The 20,040-nt window shown below is 40.0% G+C and overlaps 1 protein-coding gene across 2 annotated transcripts in view; it reads left to right on the forward strand.

Annotated features, from left to right (window-relative positions):
• KLF12 (KLF transcription factor 12) overlaps positions 1 to 20,040 on the forward strand; it is a 997,335-nt gene that overhangs the window by 863,113 nt on the left and 114,182 nt on the right. For both annotated transcript variants that reach the window (XM_086933410.1, XM_086933411.1), the window contains exon 8: positions 11,963 to 12,120. In XM_086933410.1, coding sequence (XP_086789536.1) covers positions 11,963 to 12,120 — 158 coding nt within the window. The remainder of the gene's footprint in view (positions 1 to 11,962; positions 12,121 to 20,040) is intronic.

The raw sequence follows: 20,040 nt of genomic DNA on the forward strand, positions 1-20,040 counted from the left end.
GTGTGTTTGCTTGCGTGGAGACTGTCAAGACTGAGAATAGAAAGTAGCACGTTTTCGAAAATCTCAGAATGATTCAGCACCCAGGTAGAGAACGGAAGTGGGTGGGATTTGTTGTCAGCGACCAACCACTCCGGTGAAAAGCAATAACTGCAGATGTGGGAGAACAAAGAGCCAGGTCAGCTGAGAATCATGCCAGGTGACCACCTATAGCAGTAATCCATATGAGTAGCGGATATACCTAAATGCAAAGTCAACCCCTGGTAAAAGTAGGGATACAAAAATAGTTCATAGTGTGAAGGGTGCAGAAAAATTATAAAGGTTTCTGGAATGAGTTAAAACAAATATTTGGAAGTTATCACAGCTTGTGATGTGCTACTGCTTACCACTATCATGTCTCATGAGAGAAATAAAAGATAAATGTATTCCTTTGATGGTCATACTGGGGCACAAAGTAGCCCTGGGCACCAAAATAAAAGGGTTCCCCATTAGTGAATTAGTTAGTTAAATAAGTGCCCACATTTTGACAATAAGGCAGTGTGGAACTTGTAAAGACACGTTGTATATGTGTTTTGCATGGTATGGGGCACTGCAGCAATGTTTGTGGTAATGTCACAATAAATCAACTGCAACAATAAAACAGGCCCACAAACTGCGAGAATTCCTTGCCCACGCACTGACCTGTCAGACCAGCCCTTATGCTGCCTGATTGCCCTGCAGGCCAGTCTGTCCCTGATTTCCTTTCATTTCTCTCTGTTAACATTTGCTCTAAAGTGAGAAAAGCTGCGGAAATCCACTGTTTACTAAATACCTTGGGGCATATTATCAAAGGGGTTTATCTCCGCTTTTTTGGCTTTAAAAGCCAAGAAAGTGGAGATAAAATTATCTCCCTATTGCCTAGCTGTCGCTAACACCAGTTAGCGACAGCTAGTAGGAGATAGCGACCATCTTGGGCACCACTTTGCATGTCAGTGATATTTATCACTAATGACATGCAAAGTGGGAGTGCCAAGATGTTAGCGACTGGAAACAGTCGCTAACATCGCTATCTCCTATTACCAACTTTTGGAGATATTCGCGCTAAGCGCGATTATCTCCAAAAGCTTCAACCTGCCCTGAGCAGTTCTTAGCCATGTTATCCAATGGCAGGTGGATAACATGGCTAAGAGCATTAGCTCGCTAATGCATGAATATCGCTGACTTTTCAGCGATAATTATGCATTGCGGCCGATTTTTATCGCATTTGCAATAAACCTTGGTAATACCAAGGTTTATCTGCGATAAAAATCACTGCAACTCGGCGATAATTTTTTCCCGCTAACCAAGCAATAGCGATAATTATCGCTATTGCTTGGTAATGTGCCCCATTATGTTTTATTTAACTCGCCATAAAGTTCGTGACTTTCTCAAAGTGAGACTATAAGATGATAAAATAATCTCCAGTTTTTTTCTACAGAAAAAGCAGCATCGACAGCTTTTTTGTAGAATATTTTTTTTCAGACATGAAGTTGGGGATCCTGATTATTGCTAGGGTGCTATTTCCAATTTAAGTGCAAACAGCCATTTGTGCCAGAAATGGAATTCCAAGTCGGACTATGTTTACCCGTGTGCTAATTGCTCGTGTGGGATCTGATTCTATCGGTGATCCAAAGTGTGAGTGTCAGTTGCACACCTGTTAATTATATTTAGTGTGGATGCACTAATTTGATGGTTCACTATTTGCACCTGATCTACAGTTCAACACCCTGAAATGTTGAATGAGCGCAAACTGTGTATGAATTCACCCATTCCCTGGCATGCTAGCCAACATTTTGTGCTTTGTGCGCCAATGCTTAAGTGACGGGTGTTACCTGCCACCAAGCTGAAGTTGTGAATTCCTTCTCCAAGTGGTATTTACACTTGTCTTGTAATCTTGCCATTTTAAACTGCAGTTGCCATCCAAAATTGGATGAGCACCCCAGTAGGAAGGAGTTCCATGCTTATATGGCCAAGCCTAACCCCAAGCTATTTGCCCACGCCTGTACAGAGCTAAAACCTGCAAGAATCTTGTTGGCAAATTGAGTAAAATCCTGTTTGCAAATCAGAAATTCATTTGCTATTTGCCAACAGGTTTTCTCCAGATTTTGCCTGCTGTAGGCTCATGTGCACAGACTGCCAGGTAAGCAATTTGGGCACGGGCAAATAATACAGGTTTAATGAGCGCACGAGCAAATAACAACAGACTTGGAATGGCGTGATGGGCACCAATGTGAGTTAGCACCAGAAACAGAATTATCTCAACAGTTGTAATCTGTGCCGCAGTGAAATTCTCTGGCAATAACTAGGAAAAGTTGAAGGAAGTGGAGTGGTGTGGCTTACTGGTTAGAGGCGGCAGACCCGGAAGCAGAGGACGGCCCGGGACCAAGGTTCGATCCCTGACGCGGCAGGGTTGTGAACCAGGGTCAGCGAACTCGATAATTCTCGCCTCACTGCCTACTCTAACCAGGGATCACACTCGACAACTCTGGGCATTAGCTTGCCTCATCGCCACTACGGCCCCCCACAAACGCCGGGGATGTTCATGACTTTGTCTTTAGATTCTTCCAAAATTTGTTTGGGGTAACCCCTTTTCAGGTATTTTTTGATCTGTCTGTCAATTGTGGTTGAAATATCCCTTGGATCTGATGTTATTCTCTTTTGGCGAATGAACTGTGATATCAGGAGGGGCCTTTTAAGTGACATCTGATGGAAACTTTCAAAGTGCAAGCAACTGTTTCTGTCCATCTTTATAGTGTAAACGTTGGTCTTGATCTGGTTCTTGTCTATGGCTTTAAAACTGATTTGTGAAATTTTGTCCTTTGCGAATGCGAGTTTGCTAAATGGTATGTATTAAGCAAAATGTGGTGCAAAACAAAGAATCGCAAAATTTGCGATTCCTTATTTTGCAATTGCATTTAAGAAATCGCAAACTTTGTGATTTATTAAATGCAATGTATGAAGCAAAAAAAAATTGCAAAATGTCCTTAAGGAATCGCAAATTACCACCAACTTCTATTTGGTGGTAAGTTGCGAATCCCTTGAAAAATGCACCTTTTTGCATTTAGTGCCATGTCACGCACATACATGCCCTTAGGGCATGTATTTGCGCCACATGTGCACCCATGCATATTTCAGGGATGCAATAGGGTGTCCTTTGGACACCCCTGCACCCTTGAAATTATTCTCAATTTGCGATTAGCAAATTGCAAATCGCAAATTGAGAATAACTTCCCATTCATTCCTATGGGCCTCCTGGCCCATAGAAATGAATGGGGAAGTATTCCTTAATTGCGATTCGCAATTTGCTAATCGCAAATAAGGAATTTTAAGAAATCGCAAAAAAAATGTGATTTTGTACATACACACCTATTTGCGATTCTCAAATAGCGATTTCTTAAAAATCGCTATTTGGGAATCGCAAATCAGGTTTATGATACATATGGCCCTAAATCTCTAGTCTCTACTGTGATTGCATTTCATCAATGCATTTAAATGCTTCACATATGTTGATAAAGTCAAGGCACACAGTGAATATAATCTCAAATGTGAGTATAATATTGCATTTCTGTGACGTGTACGGGTGGAGTCTAAATTGCGCTGCTCCAATATCATAGTCCTAGTTTAAAAACATTTTTAAAATGTGCATATCAGTTGATATGTTTTTGACTAGTTCTATATACCTGCAAAATAAGCCTAAATTGCACATTATTAACATTAATTCATACCATTTCAACTTCCCACTTTGTATTACATGTCCGAAACCGGGCCCCTACAATACAGTTACCATATTGTGTCATGCATAAAACATAGTGGGGAAAAGGGTTTTCTTCCTCCACAAATTAATTAGCACCATGTACAAGCCCGGAATTTCAGGTCAGCCTCAATTCTGCTAATCCTGCAACACTCCTAGAGACTAAAACATGCCCTTACAGGAGTCTAGGCCCAATAAGACCGAACCAACACCAGTCCTGGACTCTGAACTCAATATAAATAACCTCAATTCAGGAAACTCCTGAAAACAAAACTTTCCTGTGCATCATTCAATTAGATTATTCCACGACACAGGAATAGATTGAATGCTTGAGTTAGAACCTTCTTATACATCTTGTAGAACTCTAAACCCTTTTGATAGAACTCTGATGATTCTCTGTCTTTTGCTAATATGCCGATTCCCTCGGGTGTCATGCCAGCTCTTTGTAAAACTGTACAAGAAATAAACTTCTCATTTGCCTATCCTGCCCTTCTCAGCATTCTGTTCAGAGCGTAGCAGCAAAGCTGCCAAGAGCTATAAATGTCATCTCTAGTGGTGTGGTAAAAAAGCACATTAATCTGGTATGCTCTTTGACCAATGTAGCATGATATTACCACACCCTCAATGAGGGATTAAAAGTTTAATAAGTGAAAGGGAATAACATAGAGTCATAGGGCCATATGCATCAACACATTTTCCCATAGACACAGAATGGGCAAAACCCTTTGATGCATCTGGCCCATAGTCTCCAGGTGAAACACTCCTGACCCACAGTGTTCCCAATGGACTTCTAATGCCTATGGGCACAGTCACTCGCATTACAGCCCTTTTGGGATTAAAGGGACACTTATAATGATGGCATATATGCTCTTTGTTTACTTGGAATCAAAAAGCTGGATTGTAGTAGTAATTAACGTCAGGGGCCGTAACGTTCTTGTTATCTGCACTATGGCGGTGCAGAGAGGTTCTGTGTGTTTACATTTTGGGTTCCTGAGTGCATCCATTAATTGTGCATTTTTTGATGGAAGCAGAGCCTTGAATCACAGACAGGAAATTACTAGTATTTGTTTCTGAGATTTGCTGTCAGCAAAACATACACTAACTCGCACATATTTCAAGCGAAGGTACGTAGTAAGGGCACTTGAAAAGTACAAAAAAGGGCCCATGATACGACCAGGGGGCATCCCACAACAAATCGTTATCAAGTGTTTAGGTGATGGGAAGGGACAAACTTTACCTTAAGTGTGTGCAGAAGATTTTGGACTAGCATGTCAAACACCCGGGATATCCACTAAACTAAAAAAGGGTGTGTATTCCTCTTTTAAGTACCGTTGCGTGCTAATAAAGACCCTTACTGTTCTATTAAAATAATTTGTAATGATTATTATGTTTTAGCTTCAAGGTTTTAATTTGCAAACCTACAATTGTTATGATTTATGTGATCAACATGTTAGATTTATCTTGTTTTGATTGTGTAGCAAATGCTTTCAATAAAAAATAAAAAAAAAATAACAATCACTCCAATTTGCCAATGCCGGATGTGTTGGCTTTGCCAATGCTTAGCTATATATTGCAATGGACAAGCGTATGAATAATAAGACAGGTCTATCAAAGTTATATATGTAAATGTTTGTAATTTTACTGTGCATGCATGGCTTACTTCAAATGACATCAAATTCAGATCATTTTGTGTTTAAAAGGTAAATTTAATTTTTATTGCAGAAGACAGCTCAGTTTGCTCAATGCTTGTCTTGATACTAAAGTGGCTAACACCTTTTTGCGCTGGAAACTTCATGCATCCTGGAGGATACATTACTTAATAATATGGCACTGGATGTTAAGATTTGCTATAGGAATTATGAAAGGATGCACTGCTATTTTTACTGAAGTAAATCTACAATATCTCGTATCTATCCTGGAACTGCTATATTTAAACAGTGCAGCCAACTATTGAGCGCACAGACCTTTTGCCCCGCTGGATAAGGTTTGCGATTAGAGAAAGAGTAAGAGAAAGGAGGCATCCAATGTACTACATAGTGATATACTTTATCGCCAGGCACGTGTGTCCATGTGGAGTGGCCTATTTTATGACCTCACCACCATTATGCTGCCAGCAAGCTACAGGGACACCCAGGGCTGTGCACTCCACCAGTCAAGTGGTGCAGTGACCTGCTGGGCGACAAACACCATGCACGTCCCTAGAGACATATTGGTACTCTCAGCCCAGAGCACCATAGGAAATGGATAGTGGTTAGAAATCCCCTATTTCCACAGTATTCAAGTTCCATTTGATTAAATTTGAGTGGCAGAGCTGCAGCCATTGAATCAACTTACCCTTTTCATGCCTTGTAGAATTTGTTTTCACTGTTTTTGACACTACAGCCATGGTATATATCATAGGAAGGCATGGCTACTACAAGCCAGTGCTTGTTGAAGGTAGTCACTTGTCACAATAGGCAACCACCTTAAGCCCTTTTTGTAAAGATTACATTCCTTCACTTTCTACACCCCACTCACTTCAGTGCATTCATAATCATCTTTGAAAGAACAACGTAAAACACTTCTGAAGTGGTAGTGGAGAATGAACAGCCCAATAAGGTGAGTCACTTGAATATTCTTATGGGAGAAGAAATGGGCCCTGTGTATCAGTGTATTAATGGTCCCATTCTGTACATCGTGATCAATCACAGATAAGCTACTATACATTAATGGGTACTTTTTATGTTTCAATGCAATGTGTGGATTAAAGAGGAAGAGATTTAGGGGGCTATTCACATAGTTATTTTGGTGTATGTAAAGTAGCATTCCAGTAGTACTCATTATGTACTCCTACATGCCTTTGTGAATTTGCATCAACATATCTAGAAACGAAAAGGAAATTGAAATATTCACGAATTAGTCATAAACAAATAGCACAAATGGAAAATACTTGCCCTCTTTTGACTCTTACCTAAAGCAGGTATCTCCACCCAATCAATTGTCTTGTTTAAAGTTAAGGAGACACTGTGGTAATTTTTCATTTTTATCATCAGGCAGCAGGGCCTCATAATGAGCAGTCCTCTGTCAGATTTATGACCCAGTCTGGGGCACAGAGGTGAATAACTGACACACTGAGGTATTTAACTCTTAAACAAAAGTCCTTGTCAACTAAATACAGGAGCATAAGAACAAAATGATATTTCTGAATGCTTTTAAATGGAAGAGAATTAAGTGAAAAGTTACCTTAATGATTAAGTTAACTCTTCATTTTAGTCTTCTCCCATTTCAAATAGTGCGTTTACAAACAGCTGGCCTCTTACTCCCAATGACCAATAGACACTGTGCCATATTTATAAAATACAGTCTTTTTTGTATAGGAGAAATTTGAAGGGGAGAAAAATATTTCTATGAAACAATAAGTCTCATTTATTCATTTCAAATTACTCTCATTTAAACAAATGGCTGTATTTATTCTGTAATAAAAACGGCACTGTGCCTAGAGGCCACTGGGAGCAGGATGCCGCCTTTTGTAAATGTGGCAATTGGAAATGGAAGAAAATTGAAATGATAGGTTTTATGGAATACATATAAACAAAGTTAACTCTTCAGTTTAATTTTCTCAAGTGTCACCTTCGTACACAGCAGGCCTCCTATTCCCAGTGGCTGGTAGACATGGTGCCATATTTATAACTGAAAAATATAGCAATAATTTGAAGTGTGAGAAATTTAAAGTGCAGAAAAAGGTTCCAAATCATCAATACGTTTGCAGAACATTTTTCCTTCCTTTATATTTCTTCCATTCAAAGAAAATCAGTTGTAAGTTTGTGTTATACATGTAAAGGTACAAATGAGATGCAGTGTCAAATGAATTACCACTGTGCCCAACTGGCACTCCAGTTCCGACAAAGTCTCTCATTGATTTGTCTATTCTTTTGAAACTAGTATAGTTGCAGTGATGCAAGAAGACTCCTTTTTACCTTCTTGAATTTAAAAGTATATCTTTTATTTACATCTGTATTTTATTATTTTTGTTTTTTATTGAGAGAAACTACATGAGTACAAAACAATATTTCACATCAACAAATTGCAAGGCGGAGAAAATTAATTTGACGCAGAAATTGATCCAAAAAAAAGAAAACAAAATTCAGATATGCCATACATTGACGGTGCTCAGGCGTTTTAAACGCTGAAGCCCGTCAATTTGAACACATGATCACACCAATGAATCAACGTTCACAACACCCGTGTAGACACTGTTTCCCCAATTTTTTAATTCATTTACACCTCCAATACGCATGTTTAAAGCACCTCTAAGAATCACCATTAACATGTTAAGTTCCATAGTTAGAGACTGTGTTTTGGATGAGTAAACCCACCTGGTTACAGCTTAGTTTTCTGTTTTACATTTCTAGACTACATATAATATCCCTGATGAAGGGCACGGTCCCGAAATGCATAGAGATGCATATTGCGAATATGGATTTATGCACATAAAAGAAACATGATTTTACGTGCTGAAACAAGAAATGTATACTGATAATTGTGAAGCAACAATGGAGTAACATTCAATACAGATGTAAATAAAAGATATACTTTTGAATTCAAGAAGGTAAAAAGGAGTCTTCTTGCATCACTGCAACTATACTAGTTTCAACAGAATAGACAAATCAATGAGAGACTTTGTCTGAACAGGAGTGCCAGTTGGGCACAGTGGTCATTCATTTGACACTGCATCTCAATTGTATCATTTTTAAACTCCCATGGTCAGAGGGAGCTACCCACCGGCACCCAGAAAACACAAGTAACATTATAGCAGCATTAAATTGGAAGTTACACACAGAACAATCGAGTGTGCCACACATCACTAGCTTACATACATGTAAAGGTGCCATATATGGTGAAAGTTATGTCCTGGTCCACAAGTACATATGATACAGGCTCTTAGTCCTACATACACATATATTCCATTCATATGCACACATATTCATACACCCCCCAAGACCACACTCTCACTCACACACATGGCGGCCATGTCATAGTGCCCCTAGTCAAAGCATTTTATCTCAAACCATTGTATCTGGCACTATTGAACAATGCACAATTTGCATAGCCTTCAGTAGCTCACAATGATTTTCACTGATCAAAAGTAGCTCTCTCCACAGAAAAGGTTGGAGACATCTGTGAGAGTTAGATGTTTCAGAGCAGATTCACTATGGCATCTAAAAGTATGTAAAAGAGTACTTCTTAATTACTGCACCAAATGCTCATAAATACTGTTGCAAATTGCCCCCTACGGTTTTTGGTATTGCTGTAATAGATCAGCTAGCGATCAACTGTAAGCACCTCTCTCCTTACTCTCTTGAGTGAAAATGTACTGTTTCACTTTGATTGCCTGTTTACTCCACCAGACTTTTTCCCAGTATGGTAGAGCCACTTGAGGCCAGTTTTTGAGCCCAGAGGGTTGATGTTGGTGTCTCTTCCACTTTCTCAAGCTCCCCTGGGTATTTACAGCAGGGACAGCGGGTGCATCGGATCATAGAAGGGGAAAAGAGAGCACAGAGTGAATAGGAGAGAGGAGGAAGGGAGCAGGCTGGTTTGAATTTTTTTGCAAGGGCTGCTTTTGGTACCCAGTCCTGATCCGGTAAAGGTGATGCATTTATGACTTTCCTCTGTACTGTGAAAATGGGGCAGTTGAAGGTTAATTATAGTTAATGGTTTCCATCACAGCTAATTATAGCTTAACAATCAATTTCCGTTAGCATTAAAACATCTTTACATGCTCTGAATAGTACTCTCACTCTCATAGAAGATCACGAAGGGACTGCAAAGCAATATTACTGATGCAAAAAATATTACACAGCCACCAATGTGGGAAATTATAAGTTTGAGCTATATCAACCAAGGGGTTATCCTGCTAGGCCCAGATTTATAGGACAAAACCGATTGTCTAATTGGCATTTGAAATGCAAATCAGAATCTTCGGCACACTTGGTAGGGTATTCTTGTTGGAAGTATAAGTGCTTGCTTCAGTATGTTTGCTAGGCATTTTTGCTGTGTTTTGGCATATATTGACTGTAGAACTCAAACACAAAACTGTAATATCATGTTCGCATAGCATGGCTCTAACACAACACCAGCAAACTGTGATATTCACTATCTTTTTAATACAGTTAATTTTCTCCTAAAAGAAGAACATGTGCTACAAATAGAAAATCCACAATCATTTAGTGGATGAAATTGTAATCCTTCTTAGTGGAAGGCCTGCTGTTGTATCATGGAGATGAAGCAAATTACTCCATTCCATGGATTCATGGACCACCAGTCAAATTTATAAAAGACCACTAAGCAGTCTGTCATTTATAATCAATGTGCAGGAACTGCTGTCACAGCGGTTCCAGTCAATGCATATCGTTGTTAGGTGCAGAGCTTAGTCAGCATGACACAACCATACCCCAGTTTTCTTTTGTTTCTTTTCAAAAAGAAAATCCCAAAACGAGATTGTTTTTGGTAAATAAAAAAAAGGAATACTCCCTTCACCATGGAAGTTATTCCACATGAATGGAGGAACATTATTTTCTTCTTACTGTCCCTCACTCCAGGCTTTGCCTGGCAGCGACGAACAGTAAAGAATAGCTACATGTCCACCCATCCTGATTGGTTATATGGATATGTAGTCATTTTTCCGACAGCCCTTACTCCATTGAGCCGTCAGAGAGGTTTGCCTATGGGGGTGATGGAGTTTTTGGTGGTATTCAGAGCATGTGAGTGATGCCAGAAAGATTATGTGATCAGTAAGGTCTTCTCAACCCTCCAACAAGTGTAAGGGGAAAGGACTGACGAAAATGTAGTAATCAGGTGGATATGTAGTCATTTTAATTAATTGTATAATTACCTTTTTCTGAAGAGAAAAGTACATTTTAGGGTTGCATAATATAGCATCACCCTTCTTAACCACAGCATTTAACCACAACTTTGGTAATGTCAATTTCTATATTGGCGTGATATATATATAATACAATCCATTATACTTAACTGTAGTGCAATTGATTGGAATGTCATGCAGGGCAATAGGTGTGCACTACGGTCAGGGTGCCTGACTCCGGACCACAGGGTTTACGGTATGATCCCTGGTGGCAGGTCAGCCCAGCACCATGTGTCTCTGGGCAATAGCCCGCTTAATCTTCCAGAGGGCCCCCAGCGCCGGGAAACCACTTCAGAGGTAGCTGTGCACTTTACAAATTCAAGAATATTATTATTATTATTATTATATTTATGAGCCCCTTTGCTTTTCTCTTGCACAATGCAAAGTAGTGTAAGAGTAACACAAATGTAAAATGAGATTTATAAAGCCATGTAGGGCCACCTTACAGAGCCCTGAGTGACCTCTTAGTTCTCAAGTAATGTAATGTGGTGCAAATCACTGTACCCCATTACTGTGCGCCAGGGAGGCATCTCCATGGGTGTTGCGTGGAAGAATTTCCAAATAAAAAAAACAGGTAAACCTGGGAATGTGCCAAAAAGATACACCTCCCCAGAAGAGGCGTAAACGGGAGAAATATCTTTATTTCTCATTGTTTAAACCTCTGTCTATGTGTTCTGCATTCTGTAGCAATCCTAGAAAGAGGAAAAAGCCTCTCATGATTGTTTTTGTACACAAAAGGTGCCCCGTCCACCACAAAAAACAATCCCGACTACAACACAGGCACCCTTGCCCTGCGTTGGCACTCGGCTGCCAAAACGGTGCCAGTGCATGGTAAAAGGAAAAAGATTTGCTGTATTAGATAAATACTGAACATTCCTGTTCTTTCCGTGGGATGTGGGGCAGCCCCACAAGGTGACTTTCTGAGCTGCCCTGCCCCACAAAAGTAATAAATATGCCCCTAATTGTGGTAAGTAGATTCATTCTTTTAGCACTGGATTATTTTATATGTACAGTTTAGGAAGCAAAAGTTGCTACTGATGTAGTTTCTACATTTAAGGGGGAGGCATTAAAATAACAATCTGAAACATTCATCGGTGCCCCAGTTTCCATAGATATGCCACTAATGGCTGCATATTATTTTTTTCAGGAGTAATTTGACATATAATGAAAAAATATATCTTGATCCTCTTTCAAACTTTCTGGTTAAGTAAAAAGTATGTTGCATGTGGAAGTATGAATCATTTTGAAACAATAGGAGTATACTAATATTTGTTGTGATGGTTGTGTTTTTCCAGTTCAATCTCACCATTCAGCATTGAGAGCACAAGGCGCCAGCGGAGGTCGGAGTCCCCGGAGTCAAGGAAGCGGCGCATTCACAGATGTGATTTTGAAGGATGCAACAAGGTGTACACAAAAAGTTCTCATCTAAAGGCTCACCGGCGAACTCACACAGGTAGTGTACACTTTTCTAGTTGATGTAAGAACGACGTGAATCAGGTAAAAAGTTAACCCCTGCTTATGCACACACTGAGACAACATTTGGCATCAGTTAGGTGCTCCTTCTGTTGAATTGGACCCCTGGGTTTGGCTTATTCTGGTGTACTCTTCAGCCATTCTTAAAGCACCTGCCATCTTCCCACAAATGTCTGGCGGAGAGCAGCATTCCTACAAGTATGGGATTTCCAAAGAGTCAAACCTGAAATAATGTAGGGGCATATTATCAAGAACGGCTTTAAAATTATCGCTGGTTTAACAGCAGAAAACTGCTGCTAAAAGGAGGATAATGGGCTTGATAATATGCCCTGGAGAATTCCAATAGAAGCCCAGGTTCACACCAGAACATGGATTTCTATTGGAATTCTCAAAGGCATATTATCAAGCCCATTGTCACTGCTTTAGTGACAGTTTTCTGCTGCTAAACCAGCGATAATTTTTAATGCCGTTCTTGATAATATGCCCGTGGTTTCTACTTAGATCCTTAATTTCTCTGGAACTGGCTGTATGAATTCTGTTAATATATGTTTTACTTTCTGTTTATAATTGAGCGCGAGAACTCGGTCGCCCTAATAATTACATAGAATTAATTACCTGGATAAATAATTTGAAAATAGAAGATAAATCCTGTAGTCAAGAGTGACCTGTGCAATTAGAGTTCGAATATGAGCCCAAATGGTAAAAACATGACTTTGGCAGGTGCTTGCAAGATTAGTTTTTTTCAAGAGGTTATATTTGGGATATGATTTCTTGCAGCTGAATTGAGCACTGAAAAAGCAACGTCTACCTAAAGTTCTCAACAAATGTAACTTCACCCCCTCTTATATTTGCCATGATGTTTTGGACACTCGCTTCTTTTTTACATAATCGAATACCACTCTCTGGCACTCATCTGATGAATAGAAAGTAAGGGTGTGAGCTTTATATACCCATTCACAAACCAAGATGTTGGTTTATGAATGGGTTTACAATTTATGGTGTTACCGATATATTAATAGAAGCAAAAAGAAAAATTGATGCATGGAATGCAAAACATTGTCAAACTTTCACCCCAGTACAGAGATTTAAGCCTAAATTTATAATTTTTTGCTCACCACGCCATTCCAGTTTGGACCCCGTCTTATGCAAATCAGCCTATACTCATCTCCCCATGAGAACAGTCCAGTCTAAATTGGAAACAAGCATCCTAGGACCAGTTTCGGAGTATCGCCCCTCATCAGCCATGATAGCTTGATTCCAGTGGCATGGCGAGCACAGGACCCACGTCCAGGCTTACCCATTCCCACTTAGGGCGACGAATGCAAAAAACAATTAATGGACGGAATGCTGAACAATGTCAAACATTCACCCCTAGTACAGAGATCAGGGCCAAAATCCATTGTTTGTTTGCTTACCACGTCATTCAAGTTTGAACCCAGCCATATGCAAATCAGCCTTAACCCTGATCCCCATGGGAACAGTCCAGCCCGACCTGCAGCTCAGGTCCTCCCCGGACTGAAAAGGGCTAGTGAACAAAAAAACATGGATTTAGGCCTAGATCTATGACTGGGGGTGAGTGTTTGAAATTGTCCTTATTCATCTCTCACTCATCAGAGTGATGCCAACAGCTACTGGCCACATCACAGGCATAGCCCTTAGCAGTCCATTTTTAGGAGCGCCGCCAACTAGCGCTGACACCCTCAAAAGATATATGCAGCACTCCACGTGGCCTTGCAGCCTGTGGTCCAGAGATTGCTAACCTTGAACACATCATCTTCTGGTGATCCTCAATTAGCGAGGGAGGGGATGCCCTGCCAACTAAGACAACATCATCCAGAGGTGTCGAGTCATTAGCAGCCTAAGCCCAAACAGCAGGAGGACTTACCAGTTTGCACACGGGACATTACACTTTACTCTCTTACCCTCAAAACCTTTGACACTGTTTCATAGAGTCGTAAGATGCTAAAATTATTTGAAGTCTTTTTGGCATGTTTTAACCTTTTGCAATCATAAAACACCACAGCTAGCATCTTTTTTAAAACTCCGTGTAACACTACCCTGGTTGTAATATCCGCTGTTATTTTCATGTGTAATTGCAATGTACAGATTTAGACATGTAGTGATTTTAATTTATCAAACATGAATGAATAAAATGTACTCAAATGTGTGAGCTCTGTACTTCAAACATGGTAACATTGACTTCCACCCAATTGGCACACTTAATGTACTTGTAAGTCCCTAATAATGTGGTACTACACAGACCGAGGGCCCGTAAATTAAATGCTACTAGTGGCCTGCGCACTGATTGTGCCACCCGCTTAAAAAGCCATTTAAACATGTTTCAGGCCTGTCAATGCAGTGTGTGTGTGCAGTTTTAAACTGTGACCTAAAACTTCCTTTTTGGTACAAATAAGTCACCCCTAGGGTAGGCCCTTATCAGTCTATAGGGCAGGGTGCAATAGACTTAAAAAGTTGAACATGTACTTTTAACTTTTACATGTACTAGTAGTGAAAAACTCTTAAATTCAATTTTCACTTCTGCAAGGCCTACCTCTCACATAAGATAACATCGGGTTAACTTATTACATTTAATAAGTGATGACTTTCAATTAGGAGCAGGTAGGAGTATTGAGTTTGGTATCTAAAGAATTGGAATTTAAAATACTCTTTATTGGTAAAGTGGGATTTTAAGTCACAGTTCCGAAAATGCCACTTTTAGAAAGTTGTTATTTTCCTGTTCTAATTATTTAGTGCCTGCAGCCTATTTCCTAGGTCACATGACTTGGTGTAGATGGCAGTGGACCTTTGTGTATTGTTCCCAGACAGTGAAACAAAGGAGCATGGGTGTTGACAGGAGGGCCATCTCTGACTTGACAAGAGGGAGGAGCTGTCACCTATCATACTTACAAATCAGAAAGACTCTGTCTGGGCACACTCACAGAGGGTTTGGCACTATTCTATTGTTACCCCAGACAAGTTGGGGACAGGAGAGATAGGCAGGAAATTCCAAACACCTCTGGGGTGGAAACCTCAAGAACCTTCTCCTACATCGAAGAATTACACCAGGTATAATTATTGGACCCTCAGACCCAACTCTTCCATACCCCTCTGAACTTGTGGAAGAGTCAGAAAGTCTTCTGTGCTGCTCTGCAAGAAACAATGCTACTCTGTTGTCCTGCTGCCCTGATGCCACCTACCCAGCTGTTTGACTGAAAGGACTTGGCCTGCATCTTGAACCCAGGACCATAAGAGCGACTTCAAGGGCTAGATGGTGGGCCTCGTCATCAGAGTCTCAGAGCCAGAAAATGCCCCACCCTCCTTGAACTCAACAACTGGGCTCTGTCTGCTGTGAGTCCTAAATCCAAAGTGATTCCACTCCAGTCCTGTTCCCTTGGAAGTAGGCCTGAAGGTGCTCTGCCAGTCTAACTGTGGTCCTGCAAGCATAAAAAAATTCATTACGATACATGTCATTGAAGCTGCACTTGAACTGCCTTAGCCCGACGCATCCCAGATGCGGAACTTCATATTGCAGTCCGCAGTCTCCTTGAACCTGCTGCTGCACAATGCATCCTTGGCACAGCATTTTGCAGTGCAAGCCTCTTGTTGAAGCATCCTCAACATTGATGCACGACTCTGCATCACAGCCCCGTAGACCCACATGTGTGCAATGCATCTTTGACGCAGGAGTAGACATTGCTAACCCCTCGTCAACCGCATCCTTGACAATGACGCAGAACCTCACATCACAGACTCACCACTCATGGGACCCATCACGGCATGACACATCCTCGACTCGAAATCTCACAATGCTCCCCAAATAGGATTTAATGTATTCTTGCTCATTGGGCCAGACGTGGTCCCTGTATCTGGCCCATGCTCCATCTCACTCAGACTGAGTCAGACTGAGCTTGTGACTTTGTCCCAGTCCTGCGCAACCAGATAATCACAGTAGGAGCTTTGTGCTTCTAGGCACTATTTTTACTTAAAATGTTGATATTGCATATTTCCATTTCTACTGATTAAATGGTGTTAAATAATTGAATACATTTAAATCTATTTTTCTAAATTGTTGTGGAATGTTTCCTGTGATCTCGCATTATTACTGTTGAATATGCTGCATACATACTTTACAAGTTGCTGCTAAGTTAAACCTGACTGCTTTGTACCAACCAAACAGGGGGTTAAGGGCAGGTTAATTTGGGCTTTGCCCCTACAGAGATTGTGGTTTTTGCTTGAGCAGGGTTTAACTCTCATTAACCAGTAACACAATTTCCAACAGTGATATAGGTGGAAAGTGTTTAACATTGTTTATAAGTTTATGTGGAGTTATTTAAGTCATGTGCATGGAAGCTGCATGTATGCATGTTGCAAGAGGAGCATGAGGCAGATAGAGAGAGTACTTACATGCAAACCTGGTGATGGTAGGTAGTACCCTAATTATATAACTGTTTATGATGTATCACTTCTTCGTAGCTAACAATAACGTCCCAGGAGTCAGCAAGGACATGAGAGGGGATAAAAAGGGTGGTATATGATTTTTCTAATAAAACAAGACTATAGCTAGATCCGATTGGGCAGTGGAGGCCATATAACTAATTGTTACACTTCACATTGTAGTGACGCTGTTGGAAAATATGCTTCATTTCAAGTAAATATGTTGCATCCTGTAGATTTACTAAACAGAGCTAATCAATTTAATTTATGTGAGGATATTTAGAATTGTTTACTTTTTAAGGTACAGGTTTCTGAATGTCTAGATGCTATGTTATTAAATAAGTATCTCTGCAGAGTTTGTCAAAACAATGATCGGTAGAATTCTTAACAATATGCAGAGTTATGTGAAATATTACACAAAACATCTCAAAGACAACATGCAAATACAAGTACACATGAAGCATTTGACATTCATAGCTGTGCTTAACTTCATAAAGTCATTTGTTCTTCAAACTGATGACATTTTCAGTAAGTTAAGGTGTTGCTCCAGATCTGTTTCCAAATTAAATCTCTAAGTACTGTGATTATTTTTGACACTGATGCAGTTTCCTCTTCGGACTGGTTCACATGAGTGTTGCGTGCTGGGATTTCGAAATACATTCCTATCAATTCAGCATAGTACATTAATTGTTGTTCCCATGCCTATAAAATACTGACGCAGTTTGCCCGAAGCATACATTTGGATGACAACAATTATCAGTATATGCAAACTATGGTTATTGCCCAACTCAATTATTTCTGCTGCACTTGAAGCAGAAATATCAATTCATTCACCTGAGTTAAAAAGTACAACTGAGACTGCCAAAGCAATTATTCATACTCAGTTCATGTGTTAGTCATTAGCTGCCACTGCCAGTGGAACAGATCATTTATTCTGTCCCAGAAAGCTCTGCTATTCAAGAACTGCAAACATCTTGTATATCCTTTCAGAGACGGAAGCAAGGAACGGGCATAGGAAATTTCGCTGAATATGATATGTCCATCACAAAGAAACCTACACCCCTTTAACATGCCAGACATGGAACACTTGTAAATTAAACAAACCATAAACTCCTTTTAAAAAGGGGAATACAAGAAATTATGTATTTAAACTGTAATTCACTGCATACATTTTCTGGGTAGAATGTTTTCTACTCTGATCACCTAGGCATGTTCATGAGAAAGTAAAACTGTTTTTGCCATGCCTATCTATCTATCTATCTATCTATCTATCTATCTATCTATCTATCTATCTATCTATCTATCTATCTATCTATCTATCTATCTATCTATCTATCTATCTATCTATCTATCTATCTATCTATCTATATATATATATATATATATCTCTATATATATATATATATATATATATATATATATATATATATATATATATATATATAACACCATAGAATATAATAATTTCATAAAGGCAACAATAAGTTTATAGAAAATATTAGACTACACAATTTATACACCTCCCTACTGCTGCGATTTGTCCAAAGCTCTAGCCTAAACAATTTTAATTGTAAAGTGGTACATATTTCACGGTGTCCCATAAGTTTACAAGTTCAGAATCAGTGTGCTGTCCATCAGACACCAAATGGATCCGTTGGCAGGTGAATTTAGCAAGAATCGAGGGGTTTTGGGGAAAGGGAGTTGTTTTTTATCAGGAAAAATAGTGCATGCCTAACATTGATTCTAAAAGTCAAAGGTAGGCTTGCTAAAAATTAAAACAGAAATACATGCAATACTTGTTCTATGATAATGCATATGTGTTGCTATCTTGGCTTTGGAGCACTGCTTCATATTGTATTGCATAGAGTATGCAGTTATTGAATGAAGGAGGCAGTACAAGGAGGAGGCTCAGAAGGTTGGTTCCCTGATCCTATGGTGGAGACAAGGTGTCTCCCAATTTGGGAAATGGGGCCCTCACACACCCAGGCTGGGTGTCATGCTTCATCATAGGGCATGCTCCTCGTCAGGCCGGCGCTGCAATGCCTGATGGGCACCCTATGAGGGGCTCTTTTTCAGAGATCTTTTGTCCCAAGCCGTTAAGGGGCCTTGAGGTTTAGATGTATGAGCGCAAATGTGCAATGCAGGTGTGGGGTGGGGGGTTGAATTAAAAAAAGGAACCAGTGGTGCTCCGGAGAAACTGTTTTATTTGGATGAGCCCACTGGTCCCAGTTAAAACCAGATAGTGAGTGCCACTTAAGGAATAATGTGCAATAGTGGCTATGGATTTGAGGTCAACATGTTTCTTGCCTGTTATGTCCAAATGATCACATGGCAATTTTTCAGGGCTAATTCTATATGTTCTATCTACACTGTTGTTAGGTCACTGGTAGTATCATATTGTTGACCCAACTAGTAAAACCTAACAATGAGGTACCTTAATATATGTAGACCAACCCAATGAGGGCAAATGACTTGCTCCCTCGAATCAATAGCAGAGGGATCACGCTAAATGTTAGCATCAGTTCAGCAGTTGCTGAGACGGCCGGCACCTACCCCATCTTCCACAAAGTCAGGAAGTGCTTCGTACACAGAACCAAAAATGTCCCTGACAAACAACCTTTTCCAGATTGCACACAATTACTCCATACTACTCTATAGCCTCCCAGTACGATGTTACCAGCATAATTAGGCATTTCAGACTGCTTTATGAGAAAAAGTCTCCTCTTCCTTTTATTCCATTTCTTGTCACCTAATGGCTTCAAATTGTTACTCAAGCCGTCAGTTGGTAAGATCATAGCGTTAAGTGACAGCCTCAGAGATGCCGATAGAACCTGTGGAACATATGTTTATTTCAGAACCTAGACAGCTCATCCTTTCCACTTTAAGGTAATAAAACAGATCAAACTAACTAAGGTAACATTGCCCTTCCAAAGTGGGCAACTCGAGACTATTTAATGTGCTAATAATCCTTCAGCGGCTGGATCATATTTAGAAGTTCCTCATATGTGGGACTTGAAATCACAATCTCTTTGACTATTCCTGTGGTCAGAGTTAGTGCATTGACCAATGAACGGCACGTTTTAGCTTTCACACTTCAACTCTCCAAACTAGTGATGAAGGTTTTATTTTCATGTTTTTATTTCAGAATCATTGTATAGTGCGCATTCCACCCACCCACACACTTCTTAATGTGTGTCTGTGGTTGCAGATGGCACCAACACCCATTTTTGGGAACCAGGAGTTATTCTTCCTCCTCAGACTTCGACCCTGATCTGCGAAGGAGGACGAGAAAGCCAGAAAAAACTGTGACCACAGAGAAAGTAAGGATACAAAAGAACCTGCAAGACTGGAATAAAGTGGCAGGAAAGGTGGAACTGCAGAAGAAAGAGGCGTGGTGTGAAATCAAGACTATTCAAATGGTGTTTTTACAACTTCGCATTCAGAACTCCCAATAGTGTACATCTAA

Source organism: Lissotriton vulgaris, chromosome 8 (genome assembly GCF_964263255.1).
Source record: "Lissotriton vulgaris chromosome 8, aLisVul1.2, whole genome shotgun sequence".
Classification (NCBI taxonomy): domain Eukaryota; kingdom Metazoa; phylum Chordata; class Amphibia; order Caudata; family Salamandridae; genus Lissotriton; species Lissotriton vulgaris.